Source organism: Scyliorhinus torazame, chromosome 4, assembly GCF_047496885.1.
Source record: "Scyliorhinus torazame isolate Kashiwa2021f chromosome 4, sScyTor2.1, whole genome shotgun sequence".
NCBI classification, from domain to species: Eukaryota; Metazoa; Chordata; class Chondrichthyes; order Carcharhiniformes; family Scyliorhinidae; genus Scyliorhinus; species Scyliorhinus torazame.
In genome coordinates this window covers 48,221,058-48,246,572 of record NC_092710.1, presented here as the reverse complement: position 1 = coordinate 48,246,572, position 25,515 = coordinate 48,221,058, and the positions used below count along the sequence as shown (strand labels likewise).

Here is a 25,515-nt window from a genome sequence, read left to right as displayed (position 1 = left end):
ATCCAAAACAGCTGTAACCCCCCTCCCCCACACCAAACCCCACCCGCCGGCGGTGTGCACGCACCCCGCACTGCAACAAATGTCAACACCCATATCGGCCACCATGGCTGGTGCCCTGACCACGGACGCCACCAGCTGCTCCACCGAGTGTGGCACGGGTCTGACTGCCGAACACTGTCCACTTTCTGTCTCCTCCCTCCCGCAGGAGAAGATGGCGAATGACCACAGTGAGAGAGGGGACCGCAGCGGGACCGTTTGACCTCAGCAGTTGCGGAACAGCGGGCACTGGACTTTGTAGGTTGGCTCGGAGAGAGGGCAGTCACTGAGACGGAGATCTGAATCGGGCAACCAAGTGAGCTCCTCGCTGCATGGTGGATTCCCATGGCACGCATGGGCACCACGCCCACCCCACCACCACCCCACCCCACACCCACACCACCCACACACCACCTCACCCCACACCCACACCATCCCTCCCCACCCCACCCCACACCACACCACCCCACCACCACCCCACCCCACACCCACACCACCCGCATACCACCCCCACACCATCACCACTCTCCCACCACCCCCACACCATCCCACCCCACCCTCACACCACCCCCACAGCACCCCGGCCCAGCCCCACACCACTCCCTCATCACCCCACCCCACCCCCACCCCACCCCACTCTCCCACCACCCCCTCACCATCCTCTCACTACCCCAACACCATCCTCTCACCATCACCCTCCAATCATGGGTCACGAATTGTGTCTTGCAGGATCACCGGGCGATGATGCGGGCCCTTCTGGTGTCCCCAACCCCAATACCAGGAGAGCAGCGAGGAGGATGCAGACACGGGCACGGGTGGGCGCCCTCGACCCGCAGCCAGAGGTACCCCAGAGCACCAGTCTGGGGATGAAATTGACTTCCCATCAGAGCTGTCTCCAACACCCTCCACCATCCCAGAGACACTCACCTGGGCTGGGCAATTCAGTGAAGTGGGCCTTGTGGCAGGATCTGGTGCACATCACTCACGTGGAGCAGTACAGCAGGTGGAGGGAGGATCCCCCGAAGGGGTGGACGGTGGGACAGTGACCCTTTCCCATGGACCAGCTGCCTTGTGGGCAAGTTTCGGGCTTCAGGAAAGGGCGGTCCCATCTATTGTGGAGATGCAGTCTCAGAGCCAGGGACTACATGAGGGGAGTCGGCAACCACCCATCGCCTGAAGGTGCAGTTAGAGCTGGTGAACCAGCTGTAGGGCAGGAGATGGTGCCGACCATGCGTACTACTGAGGTCAACACCGTACGTGCAGTATCTGCAATGGAGGCCTTGAGGGCGAAGGTTTCGGCCATGGGTCAAGATGTCCAAGGCCTGGGCCACTCTGCACTGTCAGTGGCCAAGGCCCAGGACAGGGCTACCCTCTCACAGGCAGCCATGTGCCAGGGCCACCTGGATTTTGCAGCAGCACTCCTGGGCATGGCCCAGTCACAGGGGGACCATGACTGAGGGCCTCGGCAGCATTGCCCGGGCGCTGGCCGCCGTGCCACAGACCCAGAGGGAGGTGGCACAGTCACTGTCCGATGTAGCACAGACCCAGAACGTGATGGCCCAGTCCCTGGGTGAAATGGCGCAGTCCTAGAGGGATGAGTTCCACTCCCTGCCCTCCATGGCTGCGAGCATTGCGACCTTGGTCTGGGCGCCTCAAAGAGTTCATGAACCGCCAAGTGCGCCAAGGTAAAGGCGCCGCGCGCACTACCCGGGTTTCGGGCGCAGACGTGCATAATGCCCAGGTTTCGGGTGAAGAGGTGCATGATGCACATCTCATGGTCACACACCAGCTGCACGTTCATCGAGAGGAACCTCTTTCAGCTTTTGAAGACCAGCCTGTCCTGTACCGGAGCTCGTAGGGTGACATGCATCCCATCAATCACCGAGCACTGTGAAATTCCCGACAAGCCCCCACTCAGCGCTTGGAAGTTCCCCTTTTCATAAAGGATCAGGGCGACCATCACCTTGATGGCCAATGGGAGCGGGTGTACTCCCCCATTCCCCCGGGGTGCCAGATGCACCATGATCTGGTAGATATGTCTTAGACGGCATGCTCGATCCGGCAGGTCCTGGGATCACATGTGCTGCCGGTACACATGAGGCTTTATGCAGAACCTCCTTTGCACCTCCTCCCCCTCGGCCTGTTGGGCGACTGCCTTCAGATACCTTCAGGTACGCGCATTTCTAAAAACACAGGTGGTGTCATTTCCGCTGCTACCCCCACACAGGATACAGGATAGGGCGGTCTCCGGCACCTGGGTAGGGGAGGGGAAGGTGTCGGACATCTACCAGGAATTTCAGGAGGCGGAGGAAGCCCCAGTGGAGGAACTTAACGGTAAATAGGAGAAGAAGCTAGGTGGGGAGCTAGATGCGGGCCTGTGGACGGATGCCCTAAACAGGGTTAATTCTTCATCATCATGTGCCAGGCTTAGCTTAATCCAGTTTAAGGTGGTCCACTGGGCACACATGACAGCAACCAGGATGAGCAAGCTCTTTGGGGTTGAGGATAAATGTGCGAGGTGTGCGGGAAGCCCTGCAGATCATGTCCATATCTTCTGGGCATGCCCGACTCTTGAGGGTTTCTGGCAGGGTTTTGCTCTGGCAATGTCCAAGATCTTAAACACGCGGGTGGTGCCGAGTCCAGTGATAGCGATCTTTGGTGTGTCAGACGTTCCGGGAGTTCAGGAAGCGAAACAGGCCGTCGTATTGGCCTTTGCCTCCCTGGTAGCCCAGAGACGGATCCTTTTAATGTGGGAGGACTCAAAGCCCCCGAGTGTAGAGACCTGGGTTAGTGACATGGCTGGCTTTCTCAGTCTCGAGAAAATAAAGTTTGCCTTGAGAGGGTTCTCTCGGAGGTGGCAGCCATTCCTCGACTTTCTAGGAGAGCAGTAATGTTCAGCAGCAGCGGCATCCCGGGGGGGGCGGGGGGGGGAGGAGAATTGTTATGTTGTATTGTTCTTTTCTTTGTATATATGATTAACTTTTATTTCATTTTGTTATGTTAATGGTTGCGCACGGTTATGCAAAAATTATGTTTTTGACAAAAATTTTGAATACAAATAATGTAAAAAATAATAAAGACAAAGGCCATTGAGTGAAATGATATGAAATCTAAATATGGGAATCATGCTGTTTACAGGAACGATTCTAATGCTGGTTAATACAGCTTCCAATTGTTTTTTATTACATGTGATGGGACTTGTACACTCTTGTGGTAAGGAGGTGGATGGAGTACAATTGCATCACAGAGTTTCTACAAGGGAATTCATTCAGCTGTCGAAACTTGTTTGTGGGAAATTACAAAAAAAACAACTTGAACCGTTTTCTAACCTCAGCTTCCCTGGAGAGATCCTGGAGAGTATAAAATGAATGCAGTTTAATTGAGAGACATTGGTTGCTTCTCAACGGAAGAGATTCACTCCACACAGAAAATGCATCGACCAATTCAGATGGTCAGGAAAATATACTACTTGATACTTGCCATAATTGGTGTTCCAGGTAAGGGTTTATAACAAATGAAGTTCTGAAATTATGCACATGCGCTGGTTTCCGGAATTCACCTCCTCATGGCTGCTTTAGTCACAGAAAATCTTTCATCACGAAGGATTAAGAACATTATTGTTTAATTCAAGGACACTGGTTGTTGCTGTTCCTGGAAATCACAGCATTTTAAAAAGTGCCTGGAAAACGGCTTACAAGCTGTTTTTTGGTTTTGGTCTGCGTGCTGAATGCAGAAATTGTTACATAATATATTTTATGTTCGTGGCAGTAATGTGGCTAACTAATCTATGTTAAGGTGTCCAGTCTCTATATCAGCTAAAGCTGTGCTTCTGTGTTGTAAAAGGCGTGGCCATTATTGATGACAACCACTTGATTATTTAAAATTCAAGCAACCAATGGAAATGTGTTTTGATTGCTGGAGATTCACTGGAGTACAGATAATTTTACAAGGAGTGGTGGTCAGTCCTAGCTAAACAGGTCATGGAACCTAGTGGGCTACAGATTATATAATCAATGGGAGAAGCCAGATCTGTGTGCAGTTTTTCAGTCTGCCAGAAGGTTTGAGTTGAATAGCAGGCTTGCCAAATGCAGTCTGGCTGGGCACAAGAGTCTGATAAGACAGAAGGATTTTCAGACTTCCTGAAAGGGAACTCTCTCCAATGGTCTGCACAAATAAGCAGGGAAAGCGTTGTGTTAACTTTACTTCTAAGTGGCATTTGAACCATCTTGGGTTGCTTAGTTGGAATATATATGGCGATGGTGTAAGGCATCAGTTTGAGATTTCCCTTATGTTTAAGAGCTCTTTAACTGATAATTGTAAAACTATCTTCTTTGCTCTAAATGTGGGTAATTCTGTTCTTAAATTAAAGTTTGTTTGAAATAAAGGATACTTATTAATCAGAGTGATCACTCAGTTTAAGGGGGAATTTACTGGTAAGATTACTCTTTCAGTGAGGACGAGTTTCCTGGGTGTGGAAGAGGTTACTCTAGTTGTTTTGCAAAGAGTGGTTAAAACAAAACTTTTGGCTTTGGCGGTCAAACTGCAATTGACTTTACCTGAAGGGGTGCAGACGTTGGAGATAATTAAAGCGATAGCTCAGCATTTAAATTCACCAAAGGCATCATTCGGAATCACTAGAACTAGCTAAAATTTAATTACGAGTGAAACATTTTGAAATGGAGGAAAAGCTTGAGCTCCTCAAAGGAAAATTGAAATGAGGAAATTTGTTGTGGAAATGGAAAGATGAGCAAGGGATGAAAAGGAAAGAGGCAAACGAAGAAGAAAAGGTAAAGGAAAGAGCAGCAGCGGTAGAGGGAAAAGACAAGCAGAGAGATTTTGAACTTCGGAAAATGAATCTGCAAATAGATTACAAACTGAAAAGTTTGCAGTTAAATGCGGACATTGAGGCTGTTGTATTATATTACTTCTCCTGGTAGCATGTTATATTACTTGAAGTAATGTATGTTACACATTTGTTTATGCCGAGAAGTTCTTAACTTTGATGATGATGAATACTCAAAGTCGTCTCGTGATAGTGAATAATTTATTGAGTAACTAATCAGTTAACTTGTGAGTTTGATTCTTCAATACTTTTATCAATACTTTTACTAGCAGTTAAATTAAACAAGATAGGATTGGATTAACTATGAATATTATACTTGTTCTCTGAGCTACCTCTAAGCTTCTGTTCTCTAGTCACAACACACCCAAAGAGAACGGGGAAACAGATTGAGCCTGTATTTATACCCCCTATTAGTGTTGCCCTCTAGTGATCATTTGACTGTACTGACTAACCATTAACCCTTTATGTATATACATATACAGAGATCACTACAGAGGCAAGTTCAGAGGAAGGCAGGACCCCTCTTTGTCAAAAGCCTCGAGTGAAAATGTTTGAATATATTCATGAACTTCCTACGGTTGACGAGAAAGATGTCGAAAAACGTCTTTTGTCTTGTTGAGAAATTAGCCACAAACCATGTGGGTATTGTTGGTTCAAACAAAATTGTTTGATGGAGCGAGTGAAGTGTTTGCATTGTTAGCAGAGGAGTTATCTCGGGATTATGATGAGGTGATAAAAGCCAATTAAAATGCATATGGACTAGTGCCAGATTCCTATGGATGAAAGTTTAGAAATCTATGGAAGGAATCACGTCAGACGTATATGGAATTTGAAAGAATTAAACAAAATAATTTTGATATGTGGTTAAGAGAATTAAAAATTGACCGAACGCATGAAACCCATGGGGACATAGTTATTTGTTGACCAATGTGAAGATTCACTTCCTATAGTAGTGAGAACTGCCGTGAAAGAGCAAAGGGTTAAAATTACTCGACTGGCAGCAGAGCACTGTCAATTAGTTCATAAATCAAGGTTTGTAGTTCAACATCAATTTTAAACTGTGAAGGATATGAGCTGGGGAAATGAGAAGACTGCAGGTAGTGAAGGCAAAGCAAGTCTCGGAGATATTGATGACTTTTCAGCTCAGGTCAGAAAGGAATCGTCTGGGTGTGGAAGAGATTGAAGAAAAGTTCAATGTTTTCATTGTAATAAGTTTGGATCCACAAAGTCACGGTGTTGATGTCTTAAGATAAAAACTAGGAAGACAAACAGGATAAACTAACAGGGTTTATTAAAATGGGAAAAAAATGTGGTTACCTCTCAAGAGGTGCACAATACTGCACACTGGCTCAGAGGGTGCATGTTAGGAAGGTGTCTGGTTTGTTTAAATATTTTAGATGTGGGGTCGGGTTTACACATGTCGACAAGGTGGGTATGTAAAGAGATTAAGACCTTCAGGCATACAGGAGGAAGTCAATTTTTAATGGGTGAGAGACAGAGGTATGTAGTTCAGATTAAAATTGCCCGATAAAGTGGTAAAATGTGGGCTCACAATGAAGTGTGTCGTATTCCATTATGTAAAACTGGTGAAGTGGCTGCAGGGTAATTATCTTTTACAGGCAGGTCCAGTCCTTCGTGGGTAATTATATAGCGAGTGATGCCTACTGTGGTTGAAAGGCAGTGGAAAGTGAAGCGACTGAGGTGTTTCAAGAATCATATCCGAGTGGTGTTACTAGATTGTGTGGGAATAAAATCACAAAGTCACAGGTTGAGACATGAGGCGGAGAAAACAAGGAGTACGGATAGCGAGATTGAGGTTCATTTATCAGGTCCAGCCTTTAACCAGATGACTGATAAAGAACAAGAGCAAGTGGAGGGTGGAGTTCAGCTGTGGAATTCTCTGTCAGCGGATCCTCCGGCCCGCCGGTAGCACACCCACACCACGTTTGCTGACGGCGAGGGTCGGCCCACAATCGGGTACTCCATTGGCCAGCTACGGGAATGGGGAATCCTGCTGCCGACGGCGGTGCGACGTGCAGGACTGGTGGACCGGAACATTCCGCATATCTTTAGTTCCAGAAAATTAGGAGAATTACAACAGAGGAATTCAGAGATAAAGTTGATCAGAAAGCATACACAGAGATAGAATCTGAGTAGCCAGGAGTGTTATTACACAATAAATAATATATTAATAAGGAAGTGAAGCCCTTTAAATGTTCAGGTTGATGATAAAAGGTCAGCACTTGATCACATGGTATTAACAGTGCGTTATAGAAATGAAGTTCTGTGGGTAGCACATGAGATTCCTGTAGGGGGTCATTTAGGAGTAAGGACAACTCCAGCAAATATACAAAAACATTTTCATTGGCCTGTCCTGCAGCGGGATGTCGTTGAACTTTGCCATACATGTCATACTTGATTGGTATTGGAAAATCTTAAACAACAAGCAAGCCAGCTACCTTAATACCCATTCTTGCATTTGAGGAAACATTTGTTGAGGCCTCAATTGTTAAGATGATAAAAAGTAATCAATGTTTGTTGACAATAATGGGTGTGGTTGCTAGATTTCCGGAAGCAATTCTGTTGCAAAATATTGCAGCAAAGAAGGTTGTAGTGGACTTAACTTTGTTTTAGCCACATACGGGCTAACAAAAGATATCTAGTCGGATCAGGGATCCAATTTTATCGCAACGTTATTCAGGGAAGTTATTAATAGCTGAGGAATAAAGTGCATCATCCAGCATCAGAAGGAGCTTTAGAAAGGTGGCATTTGATAAGTGGAATCAGACTTTAAAGACAACATCCATATTATCATAGAATTTACAGTGCAGAAGGAGGCCATTCGGCCCATCGAGTCTGCACCGCCTCTTGGAAAGAGCACCCTACCCAAGGTCTACACCGCCACCCTATTCCCATAACCCAGTAACCCCACCCAACACTAAGGGCAATTTTGGACAATACGGGCAATTTGTCATGGCCAGTCCACCTAACCTGCACATCTTTGGACTGTGGAAGGAAACCAGAGCACCCGGAGGAAACCCACGCACACACGGGGAGGACGTGCAGACTCCACACAGACAGTGACCCAAGCCGGAATCGAACCTGGGACCCTGGAGCTGTAAAGCAATTGTGCTATCCACAAGGCTAGCGTGCTGCCGCAAATGGCATGCATCAGTTTAAAGTGGTGCCATTTGGAATGAATAATGCGTGAGCAACATTGCGAAGACTAACTGGACTACACAATTGTGCAGTGTACACTGCAGGTTTGGTGGTGTTCAGGTCACTGCGAAAGGAGCTTTTGGAACATCTGAAGGATTTGCTCGATTGTCCACAGTGGGATGATTTGGTGGTAAACCTGACACAACGTCTGTTTACCAAAGCTAAATCACATTATGAAGCCACATTGTTGGTCATGGTCAGATTAACGCATGGAATGAGAAACTTAAAGCGATTGGGCACTTCACAATGCCATCGACGAGAAGAGAAGTTCTGAGATTTCTGATATTGTGTCCCTTTTGGCAGAAACCCCACGCCACATTTCACCATGATGGTTGTTCCACTGTGTTCCGCCACCCTGGGCTAGTGCGCGGTCAATTCCAGCCTCACTTTACCCTGAGTCACAGCACAATTTAAATTGACAATTAATTCTTCGAAAATATCCGCGGGCTCTGGACTGTCGCTGACAAAAGACGACAGTCATCAGGTATGTAAATGTAAACACATTTTGAAAAATTAATAACAATAACTATAATTAACTATGCAGTAGATGAAAGTGGTTAACTATTATCTAAATACTAACCCACCTCTTTTACTCACCCCCACTCTCTGTACACACAAACGCAAGACTGACAAACAAACACAGAGGGGAAAAAGGTGTAAATACAATGATGGAAGTAAAAGGATAAGGGTCTTTGTTTCAAATGGTTGTATTATAGTTCAGCTTTTTCATACGTTAGCCTTCTCGTACTCCTTTCTACAGTCTAGCCCTTCAGTTCGAGGTTTTTGTTTTCAGTCCATAATGGTTTTCAATACAGATTCATCCAAGTCTAAAGAAGCTCTCCGCAGGTACAGACATCCTCATTAGGCAGCATTAATGGAGGAAGAGAGAGCGAGAGGGAGAACGTGAAAGAGAAAGATACACATTCACAGCTGCTCAACTCAGCGTCCAGGCTCCGAATGTCCTTTCTATGGTGATCTGAAAACAATTCCACTCAGGTAGAACCCACCATTGCCTGTCACTGGGCAGAATATGGCCCTTTGCCAATTCATTGGCTACCAGCCAACCAATTGAACCGCCTACCTCCGATCTCTCGGGTGCCACAAAGTCTGAGTTCTGCTGTTCAAAAACTCCACAGTTCATTATTTTACAACGTTTGAGTTCCTTGCTTGCTCTTTCGCCTTAAAGGTATATGTCCAGAAAATATCCATGATCAAAATGATAACCACCAAGTAAAAGGAATGGGAAATAAAGGAATCACCACAAAAGGCACCTTACAACTGACTGACCTTGGAAGACAGAACTAGAAATTCCTTTGGATGGCTGACCGTTTGGAGGTACTGACAAACTGAAAACTATGCTAGCTGTCGCATCAGTTTGAATCACACCGAATTACCACAAGCAATTTCAGGTGGCCATTGATGCCAGTGATGTGGGCCTTGGTGCTGTTATGTTACAAGAAAATGAAGAAGCTATGGAAAGACTTGTTTGCTCCCCCATCCCCAAAAGCCAAATACTCGTCAAAGGATGTATTCGACCATTGAGAAGGAGGCGTTGGGTTTGGCATTGGCTTTGCAACCTTTTGGCATTGATGTTGCTACAAATTCATCAGCGATAATTGTTTACACAAACCATAATCCATTGAAGTATTTGGTGAAGTTTAAAGATTGAAACAAAATACTTATTAGATGGAATTTATTGCTACAACAATTTAACTTGAAAGTTATACATGTGGCAGGAAGAGAGAATGTGAATGCCAATATTTTATCATCATTTGAGATGAAAGAAGAATGGAACGTCAAAATTGGGAAAGACAGACTTAAATGTACTATACTGCTGTTTAAATGTTCATGCATAAATATGAGGGGATATGTATCATATAGAGCAATGTGAGTGTATAGTAATGAGTCGTGTTTAAAATTGAAAATGTTATGCAAAATGAAACCATATTTTCATATTGCTAGTTCATTCTGTTAAGGGATTAAGTGTGAGGAATGTACAGAATTGGTATATTTCCATTGCATTTCATATCTGTTGCAGGAATGCTCTTCAAAGCCTGGTTAAGGTAATATCTGTTGCAGTCATATTATTAAAGAACCTTGATTATGATATCCAGACTGTGTTTCTGTTAAAACTTATTTTAAGATGAGTAAAACATTAGGTAAACATTGTTTCTATCTATTTATGTCTTTTCATACAGAAAGCTAATGAAACATTGTTATTGTTTCTGGAAATCCCCTGGGTAATAGATCATTTATGAGAGATTGTATTTTGTGCTAGCTGATGAAGTGACGGGACATTATAGTGGGATACAATGATGAAATTAATGGGACGAGCCTTGTATTGCCCAATAGTATTAGTTTTAAACAACATTTTGTAAGAGCTGACTGAAAGTTCAGAAATCTGCTGATAAAAGGTGTTTTTTTGGACAAACGCAGCATTTGCGTGAAATTGTTGGGAAGCAGCATATTCATTCGCATAGAGTCCTGTTGATCAGTTGAATGCAATGATTTCAACATAGGCTAGGATGATTTTTTACGCTGGCAGTTGCAAGTTTGGCTTTAAAAAATAAACAATCTCTTCATATTCCTAGTTAGGGGGAAGGTCTGATGTATGTAGAAATTGTTATATATTACATATAATAATTATATTTGTGGCAGTAATGTTTTAATAGCCTGGATGAGGTATATATTTGTTGCAGTAATATTATTACAGAATCTATGTTGTGATATCCAGACTGTATGTCTGTTAAAGCTGTAATTAAGAGTGGCAAATGGTGGGGAGATGCTTGATCCCGACCATTCACTTCTTTTTACAGATAAATGGGCTATTAACTTGTGATCCGATTGCTGGAGATTCCCCGGAGTGTCGGTAATTTATGGGAGAGTGGTGCTAAATCCAAGCTAAGCAGGCCATGGAACTTAGTGGGATACAAGGATATAATGAATGCAGGCTAGGTATATCTGTAGTTTTGCTGTCTGCTAGAAATTTTAAGTTGAACAGCACTTTTGCCAAATGTGGTCAGCTTGGGAGGAGAATTCTGACAAGACAGAAGAATTTTCAGTTTGTTCCTGAAAGGCAATCTCTCTCCAAAGGTCTGCACAAATAAGCAAGTAATCATGTTCTGCTAACTTTATTTATCAGTAGAATTTTAACTTTATTGTGTTGCTTTGTTGGAATAGAGAAATCGTGGAGGTATGAGGCATGAGTTGAAGTTTTTCCTTGTGTTCAAACACTGTTTACCCGATAATTGCTGTTATTTTCCTTGATGTTAATGCGGTCACTTCTTTGTTTAAATTTGCCATTCTCATCCCGTACCAATGCAATTTTGTGTTCTGGACCAGGATCTTGACATCTGGAAGAAAGGAGAAGGATCAACTGGGCGCTTGAAGATATCAGCTCTTTGCATTTCAGAGCGTGCCCACAGAGGCACATAATTAGAAGCTGAGTGTCTGAAGATTATTCTCATGTCCACCTGAAAAACAGTGCAAGAGTCATGGTTGGATTTATTGAGCTATGACCCAATTGTAAGCCACACATATTATCTGGCTAATGCTTCCTGCCTGGTCTCAGGAATAGGCAATATTTTCTGTAATTCCACTCTCTTTTCCTTTTTATGTGTTACAGTGAATTTGGTGTCAATTTTGATTCTTTCCCGTGGAAAGTGCAGCCTCTCCACCTGCACCACACGCTACTTGGTGGCTATGGCAACAGCGGATCTTCTGGTCATTATCACTGAGGTCATACTAAACCGAATCAATAATTATTATTTCCCATTGAATTTCCTAAGTATCATCCCTGTGTGTAGTGTTCACTACGTCCTGCTCCGTATAGCCACAGACTGTTCTGTCTGGTTCACTGTCGCTTTCACTTTTGATCGATTTGTCGTCATTTGTTGTCAGAAGCTGAAATCTAAATATTGCACCAAGAGAACTGCAGCTGTGGTCCTAGCAATTATCGGCATTCTGTTCACTGTGAAAAACATCCCCATATACTTTCGATTTAAACCGAGATGGATTATCGACAATGTACCATGGATGTGTTCAAATAAGCGGAGCTATTTTACTGACCCTGTTTGGATTGGATTCAGAAAATTTGAAAAAGTTCTAACGCCACTGATACCATTCGGTTTAATTTTGCTGCTGAACGTACTGACAGTCAGACACATTTTGGTGACCAGCCGGGTCCGTGAGCAACTGAGAGGTCAGAGCATGGGGGATAATCACAGTGACCCGGAGATGGAGAGCAGAAGGAAGTCGATGATTTTACTCTTCTCCATATCCGGCAGCTTCATCCTCCTGTGGTTTGTTTATGTTTTGTATTTCTTTGATGTGAATGACTTCTTAGATGATGATTCATTTTACATCTTTGAAAATGTTGCCTATATGCTGCGGAACTTAAGTTGCTGCACAAACACCCTGATTTATGTCCTGACTCAGTCTAACTTCAGAGAGCAATTGAAGAGCATGCTGAAATACCCAGTTATATCAATTATTAAATTAATTAATAAACAACACATCTGAGACCAATCAGATGGTGAGGCAGTGCTGAAATGCAAGAGGGTAAAGCAGGTAGCTCGGAAAGGAAAGGCCAGGAGGAGTGGGGAAAACAAAATAACTGTTAGGGATGGGCAAGGGTGAATATGAATGTTTCAGGAGAGGAGTCAGATGATTTCCTGGTGTGCTGGAAATAAATCAGCAAACACCATCGTTCCTTTACCTCCTCTGCTTGATTTCCCATTTCCTCGCATTTTCCCAAAAGTAAAACTTAGCGAGTTCACGGAAAAACAAAATTGTTCGCATATTAGAAATATTACTGTGACAATGCATTATTCTTATTTATTTATCAATACATTCATTGAGTCAATAAACGCTTTATTAAATCTGAGTCCCGAGCTTTCTTAACGCCTGGCTGGGTAATTGGGAAGGTGGGGAATGGAAAGATGGGGAATGTGGTCTATGCGAGTTTGTGGAAGGTGGGTAATGGGGAAGTGCGGGTTTGGGAAAGGTGGTGTGTGGAGTGGGAAGGTTGACTAGGTGATGTGGAAGATGGGCTCAATGAACACGCGGGATGGAGCAGGCGGGACTGGAATATGTGGGAAATGGGAAGGTGAGAGGGTGGAGAATGTGGAGGATGGGAAATGTAGCGGATGCGGATTGTGGAGGATTGAAAATGTGGGTTGGGGCAAGTTGAGGAATGGCTAAGTTGGGGGATGGGAAAATGGGCAATGGGAAAGTTGGGTGACGAGGAAGGGGGTTGGGTTGGGAATGTTTTGTTGGGACAGGTGGGTGCGAAATTGGTGTCATGGGGGTGGAGTGGGGTATTGGCAAGGTGAGGGTGGGAAAGTTTGGGGATGGGGTGGTTGGGATGGCAAAGGTGTCCTTTGTGGAACATTCATGATTGAGAAGGTGGCGACAGGAGAAGGTATGGAATGTGGTACATCAGGGATGGGGAATGTTGGGAATGAGGAATGTGGAATACACAGAATGTGGGGGGTGGGGAAGATGGGGATGGTGAATTTGCCGGATGTGAAAGGTGGGGTGTGGTCAAGCCTAGACTCTGGCAGAGCGGTGTGGAGGTTGGTCGTCACCACCAGGACCCATTTTCCTTGTGGGGTGGCTGTGGGAGGACGGGGTGGGGAGGTCTTGGGGAGGGGGAGCAGAGATCCTTGGCCATGTCAGTCGGGATGGTCAGTGTCTGAAGCAGCAACTCCTGCAGGTAGATCATTCTAACTGACAGGACAATGGAACAATGATAGATGATGTTGTGATGCAACAAAGATCATTGATCAAAAAGTAGGAGGGACTGGATTCCTTTCTCAAATTGTAGCTTCATATTGCCCTGGGTTTCGTGTAGTTTTGCTTATTCAGGCTTCAGACCGAGACAGAGAGCAAGGACTTTATGTCCATTCTTTCTAAGTGAGTACCCCTCATAGCAACATCGCCTACGACACAAATTGCCACCCCTGTCCCCTGTAAAATGATGGAAAGAGCTTTCCTCTTCATTTTCAAATACTCCATTGCCTGGAGCCAACCTCTGGTCGCTGAACCATTTGGAGATGGAAAGCTTGCTCCCTCTTCCTCTTCCCCTATTCAACTGGCAACAGATGTTGAAGAAGGTGGCACCATGTAAGGGTGCAGTGTAAGCACAGGAGCAGGCAGCTCGATGCCACCAGGCATCGTGATAAACCGAATCTGCCTGCAGACTCCCGCAGGTGGAGCAAAGATGCTAAATTGAGATCTGAAAGACTGATCATCATAAATCTTGCCCTACCTGGGTGTATAATCCAGGTGGCATGGTGCCTGTGTCAGCAATTCAGCTCTCTCATATAGATTTAGCTTGGCATAATTTTGAAGTATATAAAAGCCTGAATGGTATCGACAAGGTCTGTGTGGAAAGATGTTTCCTCTTTTGAGCTGAGATCTAGGGGGCGCTGTTTTTAACATCCAGGCACCCTTATGGGATAGAGAAGATTGATTTTTCTCTGTCCATGGGTTGTCCAACTTTGAGGCTTTACCTCAGAAAGCAATGGAAGCGGGGTCACTGAATATTGTTAAATCAGAGATAAATTGCTCTTGTTGGGCAGCAAAAGTTTTTGAGAGTCGTTGGGAATTTAAAAATCGAAACACAATCAAAACATCCATAATCTTATTGAATGTTGGTGCTGTCTTGAGAGGCCCAGTCACCTTCTTCTGCTCCAGCTTTGTATGTTCAAATGGAACCAATTTGAAAGCTGACATTTGCACAGCGAATATCCTCATTGTAACGCAAAGAAAATGGCCAAATATTTTTTCAGCGAAAGAATTTAAATGGGGAAACCTTGGCGTCCTTAAAACGGATCAGTTGAAAATGTTTGCTGGGGAAAGATGTCCGCCGACACCCTCACCCGTTTACCGCCTCTGGTTGGGGTCCTGTTATAACCTGCCTACTGACGATTGGCTGGGGACTAATGATTATCCCACAATCCTATGGGAGTATGAACTTCCCCAATGAGGGGGGCGGAGAAACTCCTACTATAAATAAGCTGGCCAGTCCAGGAACCAGGAGGAAGGAGAAGGTAGCAAGGGAAGTTACTGCTACTGCTATGTATATATTGTTATAGTAAATAAACTTTATTATTTTGTATCCTTAAAACTCGTGCTGGGTTCTTCGGGGCCCTTACAAAACTGGCGACGAAGGTAAAAGTGAATAGCTGTCTACACTGCTGAAGCCACCTCCCTGGATTTTTGTTGGATACAGCTTGGAAGTTGTTTTCTATTATACCATGCCTCTGTACGGACGTTTGGATGTTTTTGATGCTGCGCTGGAAAGCTGGAACCAGTACACGCAACGGATGCGTTACTATTTCTGGGCAAACAATATCACTGAAAATGAGCGCCAGGTGGTCATATTGCTCACCGCCTGCGGACCGCATACGTTTGGGGTGATTAGGAGCCTTACGTACCCAGCTGCGCCGGACACCAAAACGTTTGACGAACTTGTGAATATAGTGGGGCAACACTTTAACCCAACCCCGTCCACGATAGTCCAGCGTTACTGGTTTAATACCGCTGAGAGGACCCCTGGAGAATCCCTTGCCGATTTTTTATCCAGGCTACGCGGGATTGCGGAATACTGTGACTATGGTGAGACCTTGTCAGAAATGTTACGCGACCGTTTGGTTTGCGGTATTAACAATGCGGCCACCCAGAGAAAGTTGTTAGCGGAGCCAACATTGACTTTTCAACAGGCAATACAAATAGTCTTGTCCCGAGAGAGGGCAGAGCGAGGAGTACAGGAGCTACAGGGAATGGAAGTGCATGCCTTGGGGCGAAACCCTTTCCGCCCAAAAACGTCCCCCCGCACTCCTGCGGTACCTTGGGCGAGGCAACGACCAGACCGACGCCAGTGGCCATCGGACATTCCTCCCCGAAGGGAGCCTTCTCCAGAGCCAATGGATGAGGAGCCATGTCCGTGTCAGACTTGTAGGCGCCGACCCCGTCGTGGACGGCGGTCCTGGGGACGCCAGAGGCGCCATCGTTCCGACCGAAACTGGGACCAGCCCAGGGGCCGTAACTGGGACCAGCCCAGAGGCCGTACCTTCCATGTGGATGAACCTGCGGCGACCACTCCTGAGGACGTGGAGACGGAGGACGACTGCCTGCAGCTGCATTGTGTGGCAGCTCCCCGTGTGGCCCCCATTAAGGTGACAGTACGGGTCAATGGCCACCCGCTGGAGATGGAGTTGGATACTGGCGCAGCAGTCTCCGTGATCGCCCAGAGGACATTCGACCGCATCAAGCAGGGTATACAGACCCTTACACTAACTGACTCACAGGCCAGGTTGGCCACCTACACGGGGGAACCACTGGACATTTCAGGAACTACAATGACCCCTGTTGTCTATGGACGCCAGGAGGGGCGTTTCCCACTTATCGTAGTGCGTGGCCATGGGCCCAGCCTGTTGGGTCGGGACTGGTTGCGCCATTTGCGGTTGCAATGGCAGCACATCCTCCAAACAGTTTCTGGAGGGTTGACTGAGGTGCTAGGACGATACCCAGAGGTATTCCAGCCTGGTCTGGGGAAAATAAAAGGGGCCGTAGCCCGTATCCAAGTTGAACCAGGAGCCACACCGCGCTATTTCCGGGCGCGCCCAGTGCCTTACGCTTTGCTCGAGAAGGTAGAAGGGGAGCTCACTCGTTTGGAGAGTTTGGGTATTATCAGGCCTGTCCGTTTTGCTGACTGGGCAGCACCAATTGTGCCAGTAATGAAGCCAGATGCCACAGTTCGCTTGTGTGGCGACTATAAACTTACAGTGAATACAGTTTCCCGACTCGACCGATACCCAATGCCTCGCATAGAGGATCTCTACGCGAAACTTGCTGGCGGACTCTCATTCACAAAATTAGATATGAGTCACGCCTACCTGCAGTTGGAGCTGGACCCTGCCTCCCGACCATATGTAACAATTAACACACACCGGGGCCTGTATGAATATACACGGTTGCCCTTTGGAGTATCCTCTGCCTGCGCAATTTTTCAACGTGTTATGGAGGGCATTTTGAGAGGTTTACCACGTGTGGCTGTCTACCTAGATGACGTGTTGATTACAGGGACGTCGGAGCAAGAGCATTTGGAAAATCTGGAGGCTGTCCTTAAACGCCTTTCGGAGGCTGGAGTCCGTTTACGTCACACAAAGTGCGTATTTCAGGCAAAAGAAGTAGTCTACCTAGGTTATCGGGTGGACCGCGAGGGTCTGCACCCCGTCGCAGAGAAGGTGCGTGCAATTCAACATGCCCCCACCCCGACTGACACTTCGCATCTTCGTTCTTTTCTCGGTCTCGTAAACTATTACGGGAAGTTCCTCCCCAATCTGGCAACTACGCTGGCCCCCTTACACCTGCTGCTAAAGAAAAATCACACCTGGGTTTGGGGTCAGCCGCAAGAAACCGCTTTCCGGCGGGTAAAGCAACAATTGTCGTCGTCTGGGTTACTAACCCACTATGATCCGGGAAAGCCTTTGCTCGTCACATGTGATGCATCCCCGTATGGTATTGGGGCTGTCCTGTCCCACAAGATGGAGAACGGGGCCGAGCGACCGATAGCTTTCGCCTCCCGCACATTGACTGCAGCGGAGAAGAAGTACGCGCAGATCGAGAAGGAGGGCCTGGCAGTGGTTTTCGCGGTGAAACGCTTCCACCAGTATGTGTACGGCCGCCATTTCACTATCGTGACTGATCATAAGCCCCTGCTGGGACTCTTCAGAGAGGATAAGCCGATACCGCCCATTGCTTCTGCACGGATCCAGAGCTGGGCTTTGTTGCTTGCTGCATATGAGTATTCTCTGGAGCACAAACCAGGTACGCAGATAGCAAATGCCGACGCACTGAGCCGATTGCCTTTATCGACCGGCCCCATGTCGACCCCCACGACCGGTGAGGTGGTCGCAACCCTAAATTTTATGGACACCTTGCCTGACACGGCATCACAGATCCGTGAGTGGACCCAGACGGAGCCAGTCCTGTCAAAGGTTCGGCACATAGTCCTGTATGGTGGGCAGCATAGACAGCTCCCAGGCGAGTTACGGGCATTTTCCTCCAAGCTGTCAGAGTTCAGCGTGGAAGACGGCATCCTCTTGTGGGCGACGCGTGTGGTTGTCCCGGAAAAAGGCCAGGAGCTGATATTATCAGACTTGCACAATGGGCATCCGGGCGTGACCAAGATGAAAATGTTGGCCCGGAGTTATGTCTGGTGGCCAGGCCTCGACACCGACATTGAGAAGGTGGCCCAAAACTGCTCCATTTGCCAGGAGCATCAGAAGCTTCCGCCGGCCGCACCCCTACATCACTGGGAATGGCCAGGGCGGCCTTGGGCACGCTACATGCAGATTTCGCAGGCCCTTTTCAGGGATCCATGTTCCTTCTACTAATTGACGCCCAGTCCAAATGGCTGGAGGTGCATAAGATGCAGGGGACAACGTCCTGTGCAACAATTGAGAAAATGCGTTTATCATTTAGCACGCATGGCCTCCCCGAGGTGCTGGTCACGGATAATGGCACTCCATTCACGAGTGAGGAGTTTGCTAGGTTTACAAAGATGAACGGCATCCGCCATATCCGCACTGCCCCTTACCACCCGGCTTCAAATGGGTTGGCAGAGCGTGCAGTGCAAACATTCAAAAGAGGCCTAAAGAAGCAGTCTTCCGGATCAATGGACACGAGACTGGCTCGGTTTTTGTTTACGTACAGGACCACCCCCCATACAGTGACTGGGGTAGCTCCCGCAGAACTCCTAATGGGCCGTAGACTTCGCACCCGCCTTAGTATGGTCTTCCCGGACATTGGCGCAAAAGTACGCCGCACACAAGAACGGCAGGGACCGGGATTGTCTCAGCATCGTCCGATTCGGCAGTTTGCGCCCGGTGACCCAGTATTCGTGCGGAATTTTGCTGGTGGTGCCCAATGGGTTCCTGGGGTAATCTTTCGCCAAACGGGCCCTATATCGTACCAAGTGCAAGCCCAGGGTCGTCTCCAGCGAAAACATGTAGACCACGTCCGGTCCAGAAGATCATCCCCACAAAAGATTCCCCGCCCCCGGAGCTCAGTTCAACAGCGGCAAAGACCAGAAACAAGGGAAGGTAGTCCTCCAAATCTTCCACTGGTGCCTCACTCAAAGCCTGCGCAGGTCATGACGGGACCGAATGGGGACAGAGACGCTGACATGACGGAGGCAGCAGACTCTGACTCCGAGATGGAGACACAGGATGAATCAGAGGGGGAATCCTCGGGTCCACAGGCCGTGGATGTACAACCGCGCCGTTCATCACGGAAGCGCCGGTCTCCGTCTCGTTATACGCCGCCTGATCCAGCACCGCGTGCAAATGGCGTCCGGCCTGCGGCCAAACGAGTTCGACGCCTCCCTTCGCCAGGGCCTACGGTGGATTCCTTGGACTTTGGGGGGGAGGGATGTTATAACCTGCCTACTGACGATTGGCTGGGGACTAATGATTATCCAACAATCCTATGGGAGTATGAACTTCCCCAATGAGGGGGGCGGAGAAACTCCTACTATAAATAAGCTGGCCAGTCCAGGAACCAGGAGGAAGGAGAAGGTAGTAAGGGAAGTTACTGCTATGTATATATTGTTATAGTAAATAAACTTTATTATTTTGTATCCTTAAAATTCGTGCTGGATTCTTCGGGGCCCTTACAAAAGGTCCCAGCTCCCAGCAGTGAACATTTTCCAGTAAAATCAAACAAAATGGGCTGATCCAGTCGTCAGTGGAACATCTGGATCTCGCGTCTCCCGTTGAGCACTCGGATCAATAGCTCAATGGTGACTCCAAATCTATGGCCTCGTCAATTTAATTGCAGCTACAATTACGAGGAGATGGAGAGAGAGGAAGAAGCTCATGAGAGGGAAAGAGAGCGTGGGGAATGTTAAAGAGAGGGAAAGTGAGAAAGAGAAGGAAGGGAGAGGGAGGGATCAAGAAAAGTAAAGAGAATTTGCTTTTTCCGAATATTGGAAATGGAGCTGGCAACTCAAAGGTAAGGAGAGTATAGACGGCGTTGCTGCAAGTTAATATCTCTCTCGATGAGGAAATACACACCCCATCCCCCTCACCATCCCTCTCACGTGGGACTACTTTCTGAGACCATCAAGTTTGTGAGATTCCTTTCCAAATTTGAAGAGAATGATGTGAAGCCATTTTTGTTCTTTTAGAAAATAGGAGGGCAGCTAAAATGGCCCCAAGATATCTGGACATTTTTAGTTCATGGGGAGCTGTTTGAGAGCGTCCAAGCGGTCTACTTCATGCTGCATTGTGATGGGCACCAGGGCCATAGGTCCCCAAGGCACAGGGCACCGATGGAGCCAGGGTTGTGGAGGGCAGAGTGCTGGAGGAGTGGCCGGGGGGGGGGGGGGGGAGCAGGACAAGTGGGGGCACGGTCTGCAGTACAGCCTGTTGGACCTGGCTGGGCATGCGAGTACGCACCATGCTAACATGTCTGACTTTTACCCCCTGCAGACAATGGCCTTCAGGCAGCACGTTAGCGCAGTGCTTAGCACAGTTACTTCACGGCTCCAGCGTTCCAGGTTCGATTTCTGGTTTGGGTCACTGTCTGTGCGGAGTCTGCACGTTCTCTGTGTGTGTGTGGGTTTTCTCCGGGTGCTCCGGCTTCCTCCCACAGTCCAAAGATGTGCAGGTTAGGTGGATTGGACACCCTAAATTGCCTTCAGTGTCCAAAACGTTTCGGTGGGGATACTGGGTTACGGGGATAAAGGGGATAGGGTGGAGGCGTGGGGCTTAAGTAGGGTGCTCTTTCCAAGGGCCGGTGCAGACTCACTGGTGGCCTTTTGTGGAACATAGGAGCAGGAGGAAGTCTTTCGGCCCTTCGAGCCTGCTCCGCCATTCATCGCGATCATGGCTGATCATCCACCTCAAAAGCCTAATCCTGCTGTCTTCCCATAGCCTTTGATCCCATTCACCCCAAGTGCTATATCTAGCCGCCTCTTGATTATGTTCAAAGTTTTAGCATCAACTACTTCCTGTGGTAATGAATTCGCAATGAAGGCCAACGTACCACTTTACCACCTGCTGCACCTGCATGCTTACCTTCAGCGACTGGTGCACAAGGACACCCAGGTCCCGCTGCACAGCGAAAACAGCGCGGGAGCAGAGAGAGCCGGGACAGCGAAAACAGCGCGGGAGCAGAGAGAGCCGGGACAGCGAAAACAGCGCCGGAGGAGAGAGCCGGGAGATTTAAAAAGCACGGGAGGAGAGAGCCGGGAGATTTAAAAAGCGCTGGAGGAGAGAGCCGGGACAGTGCTGGGAGAGGTGAGTGCACAAAAGGTGTGACAGGAGTGCCTTTAGTCACGGAGTGCTGATTGGAACAGAGTACATCTGAGTTTAGGTGAGTGACTGAGTTCGGGTGAGTGGCCAGAGAGGGCTGTGTTTTTGTTGGTGTTCGGGTTTATCCTTGAGGTTCGACAAAAAATGTTTTTTTTTTAAATATTTAAATTAATTAACTAGTTGAGTATGGCTGGACAGGTGGTGTGCTGTTGCTGTATGATGATGGAACTGGTGGATCCCATTGAGACCGTCAGTGACCACATCTGCAGTGTTGGCTGCTCGAGGAATTACGACTCAGAATTGATGAGCTGGAGACCGAGCTGCACACACTGCGGCACATCAGGGAGGGGGAACATTACCTGGACGCTTTGTTTCAGGAGGCAGTCACACCCGGTAGAATAAGTTCTGTTAATTCGGACAGTGGTCAGGGACAGAGTGGTGTGACTGCAAGGGAGGCAGGTAGGGGGATCCTGAGTTTAGGAGTTGAGGAGCCTCAGCCCTTGACCTTGTCCAACAGGTATGAGGTACTTTCTCCCTGTGTGGATGAGGAAGAGGGCTGTAGGGAGGATGCGTTGACTGACCACTGCACCGTGGTACAGGAAGCCATTCAAGAGGGGGGAGCAAAAAGACAAGTGGTAGTTGTAGGGGATTCTATAATTAGGGAGATTGATGGCATCCTTTGTAAGCCAGATCGAGAGTCCCGCATGGTATGTTGCCTGCCCGGTGCCAGGGTGAGGGACATCTCTGATTGGCTTGAAAGGATTTTGGAGAGGGAGGGGGAGGATCCAGTTGCTGTGGTCCACGTTGGGACTAACAACATAGGTAAGACTAGGAAAGAGGACCTGTTTGGGGATTATCAAACACTAGGGACTAAATTAAAGAGCAGGTCCTCCAGGGTTATAATCTCTGGATTACTACCCGAGCCACGTGCCAATTGGCAGAGGGTTGAGAAAATTAGAGAAGTTAACACGTGGCTAAAGGAGTGGTGCGGGAAAGAGAGATTCCAATTCATGGGGCATTGGAATCAGTATTGGGACAGGAGGGACCTGTACCGTTGGGACGGTCTTCACCTGAACCATTCTGGGACCAGTGTTCTAGCGAATAGGATAAATAGGTTGGTCACAAGGACTTTAAACTAGCAAGTTGGGGGCAGGGAAGTGTAAAGCTATGGACAGTATAATGGTTAATGGAGATCAAGGCAGCAGGTTACGTGACAGGTTATTTTGTAGAGATATGGGTTCAAAGACAAGGAGAATTAGGAGAAAGGGGAAGAGGAAAAATAAATTGCGATAAGTTGCTGATCAAGGTGTTAGGATTCATAACAAAAACATAAAAAACAGCATAAGTGTACTTTACCTGAATGCTCGTAGTATACGAAATAAGGTAAATGAGTTGATGGCGCAAATCATCGTGAATGACTATGATTTAGTGGCCATTACTGAAACATGGTTAAAAGATGGTCACGACTGGGAGTTAAATATCCAAGGGTATCTAACTATACGAAAGGATAGAATGGACGGTAAGGGCGGTGGTGTAGCTTTGTTGTTTAAGGATGGCATCCGGGCAATAGTAAGGGATGATATTGGTGCTATGGAGGACAAGGTTGAATCAATTTGGGTGGAAATCAGGAATAGTAAGGCAAAAAGGTCACTGATAAGTGTAGTCTATAGGCCACCAAATAGTAACAGAATGGTAGGGCAGGCAATAAGCAAAGAAATAACGGATGCATGTAGAAATGGTACAGCGGTTATCATGGGAGATTTTAATCTGCATATCGATTGGTTTAACCAGGTTGGTAAAGGCAGCCTTGAGGAGGAGTTTATAGAATGTGCCCGGGATAATTTCCTGGAACAGTATGTAATGGAACCTACAAGGGAACAAGCGGTCCTAGATCTGGTCCTGTGTAATGAGGCAGGATTGATTAATGATCTCATCGTTCGGGATCCTCTTGGAAGGAGCGACCACAATATGGTGGAATTTAAAATACAGTTGGAGGATGACAAGGTAAAATCAAACACTAGTGTTTTGTGCTTAAACAAAGGCGATTACAATGGGATGAGAGAAGAACTAGCTAAGGTAGACTGGGAGCAAAGACTTCATGGTGAAGCAGTTGAGGAACAGTGGAGAACCTTCCGTGCAATCTTTCACAGTGTTCAGAAAAGGTTCATACCAACAAGAAAGAAAGACGGTAGAAAGGGGAAAAATCGACCGTGGATATCTAAGGAGGTGAGGGAGAGTATCAAATTGAAGGAAAAAAAATACAAAGTGGCAAAAATTAGTGGGAGACTAGAGGACTGGGTAGTCTTTAGGGGACAACAGAAAGCTATAAAAAAGCCATAAAGAAGAGTAAGGTAGACTGTGAAAGTAAACTGGCTCAGAACATAAAAGCAGATAGTAAAAGCTTCTACAAATATACAAGACAAAAAAGAGTGGCTAAGGTAAATATTGGTCCTTTGGAAGATGAGAAGGGAGATTTAATAATAGGAGACGGGGAAATGGCTGAGGAGCTGAACAGGTTTTTTGGATCAGTCTTCACAGTGGAGGACACAAATAACATGCCAGTGACTGATGGAAATAAGGATATGATAGGTGAGGACCTTGAGAGGATTGTAATCACTAAGGAGGCAGTATTGGGCAAGCTAATGGGGCTAAAGGTAGACAAGTCTCCTGGCCCTGATGGGATGCATCCCAGAGTGTTAAAAGAGATGGCTAGGGAAATCGTAAACGCACTAGTGATAATTTATCAAAATTCACTAGACTCTGGGGTGGTCCCAGAGGATAGGAAAGTAGCAAACGTGACACCACTGTTTAAAAAAGGAGGTCGGCAGAAAGTGGGTAATTATAGGCCGGTAAGCTAAACTTCGGTTGCAGGGAAAATGCTGGAATCTATCATTAAGGAGGAAATAGCGGGGCACCTGGAGGGAAATTGTCCCATTGGGCAGACGCAGCATGGGTTCACAAAGGGTAGGCCGTGTCTGACTAATTTGGTAGAAATTTTTGAGGACGTTACCAGTGCAGTAGATAACGGGGAGCCAATGGATGTGGTATATCTGGATTTCCAGAAAGATTTTGACAAGGTGCCACACAAAAGGTTGCTGCATAAACGAAAGATGCATGGCATTGAGGGTAAAGTGGTAGCATGGGTAGAGGATTGGTTAACTAACAGAAAGCAGAGAGTGGGGATAAATTGGTGTTTCTCTGGTTGGCAACCTGTAACTAGTGGGTTCCCTCAAGGATCAGTGTTGGGCCCGCAGTTGTTCACAATTTACATAGACAATTTAGAGTTGGGGACCAAGTGCAATGTGTCAAAGTTTGCAGACACTAAGATGAGTGGTAAAGCAAAAAGGGCAGAGGATACCGGAAGTGTGCAGAAGGATTTGGATAGGTTAGGTGAATGGGCTAGGTCTGGCAGATGGAATTCAATGTTGCCAAGTGTGAGGCAATCCATTTTGGGAGGAATAACAGCAGAATGGATTATTATTTAAACGGTAAGATGTTAAAACATGCTGCTGTGCAGAGGGACCTGGGTGTGCTGGTGCACGAGTCGCAAAAAGTTGGTGTGCAGGTGCAACAGGTGATTAAGAAGGCTAATCGAGTTTTGTCTTTCATTGCTAGAGGGATGGAGTTCAAGACTAGTGAGGTTATGCTGCAATTGTAGAGGGTGCTGGTGAGGCCGCATCTGGAGTATTGTGTTCAGTTTTGTGCTCCTTACCTGAGAAAGGACATATTGGCACTGGAGGGAGTGCAGAGGAGATTCACTAGGTTGATCCCAGAGTTGAGGGGATTGGATTATGATGAGAGGTTGAGTAGACTGGGAATGTACTCATTGGAGTTCAGAAGGATGCGGGGGGATCTTATTGAGACATATAAAATTATGAAGGGAATAGAAAGGATAGATGCGGGCAGGTTGTTTCCACTGGTCGGGTAAAATGCGAGTGCAATTTGAAGAATTTGAGAAAGGAAACCAAAGGGAGGCTGCCGGTCTGCTTGCGAGGGAAATGAGCTGGAGAGGCTGAATGACCAGTGAAGGAAATTCAAAAGATACAATATGAGACTTTGAAGTGAGCTATGGGAGTGTTTTCATAATGG

At 46.9% G+C, this 25,515-nt stretch overlaps 1 protein-coding gene across 1 annotated transcript; it reads left to right on the top strand.

Annotated features, from left to right (window-relative positions):
• Positions 1 to 11,611: 11,611 nt before the first annotated feature.
• LOC140411333 (probable G-protein coupled receptor 139) lies at positions 11,612 to 12,892 on the top strand (the record flags this gene model as incomplete). Its single annotated transcript, XM_072500455.1, has 1 exon — positions 11,612 to 12,892. A coding segment is annotated over one exon (1,008 nt), but the record flags the coding sequence as incomplete, so codon positions are not given.
• Between the last annotated feature and the right edge of the window lie 12,623 nt (positions 12,893 to 25,515).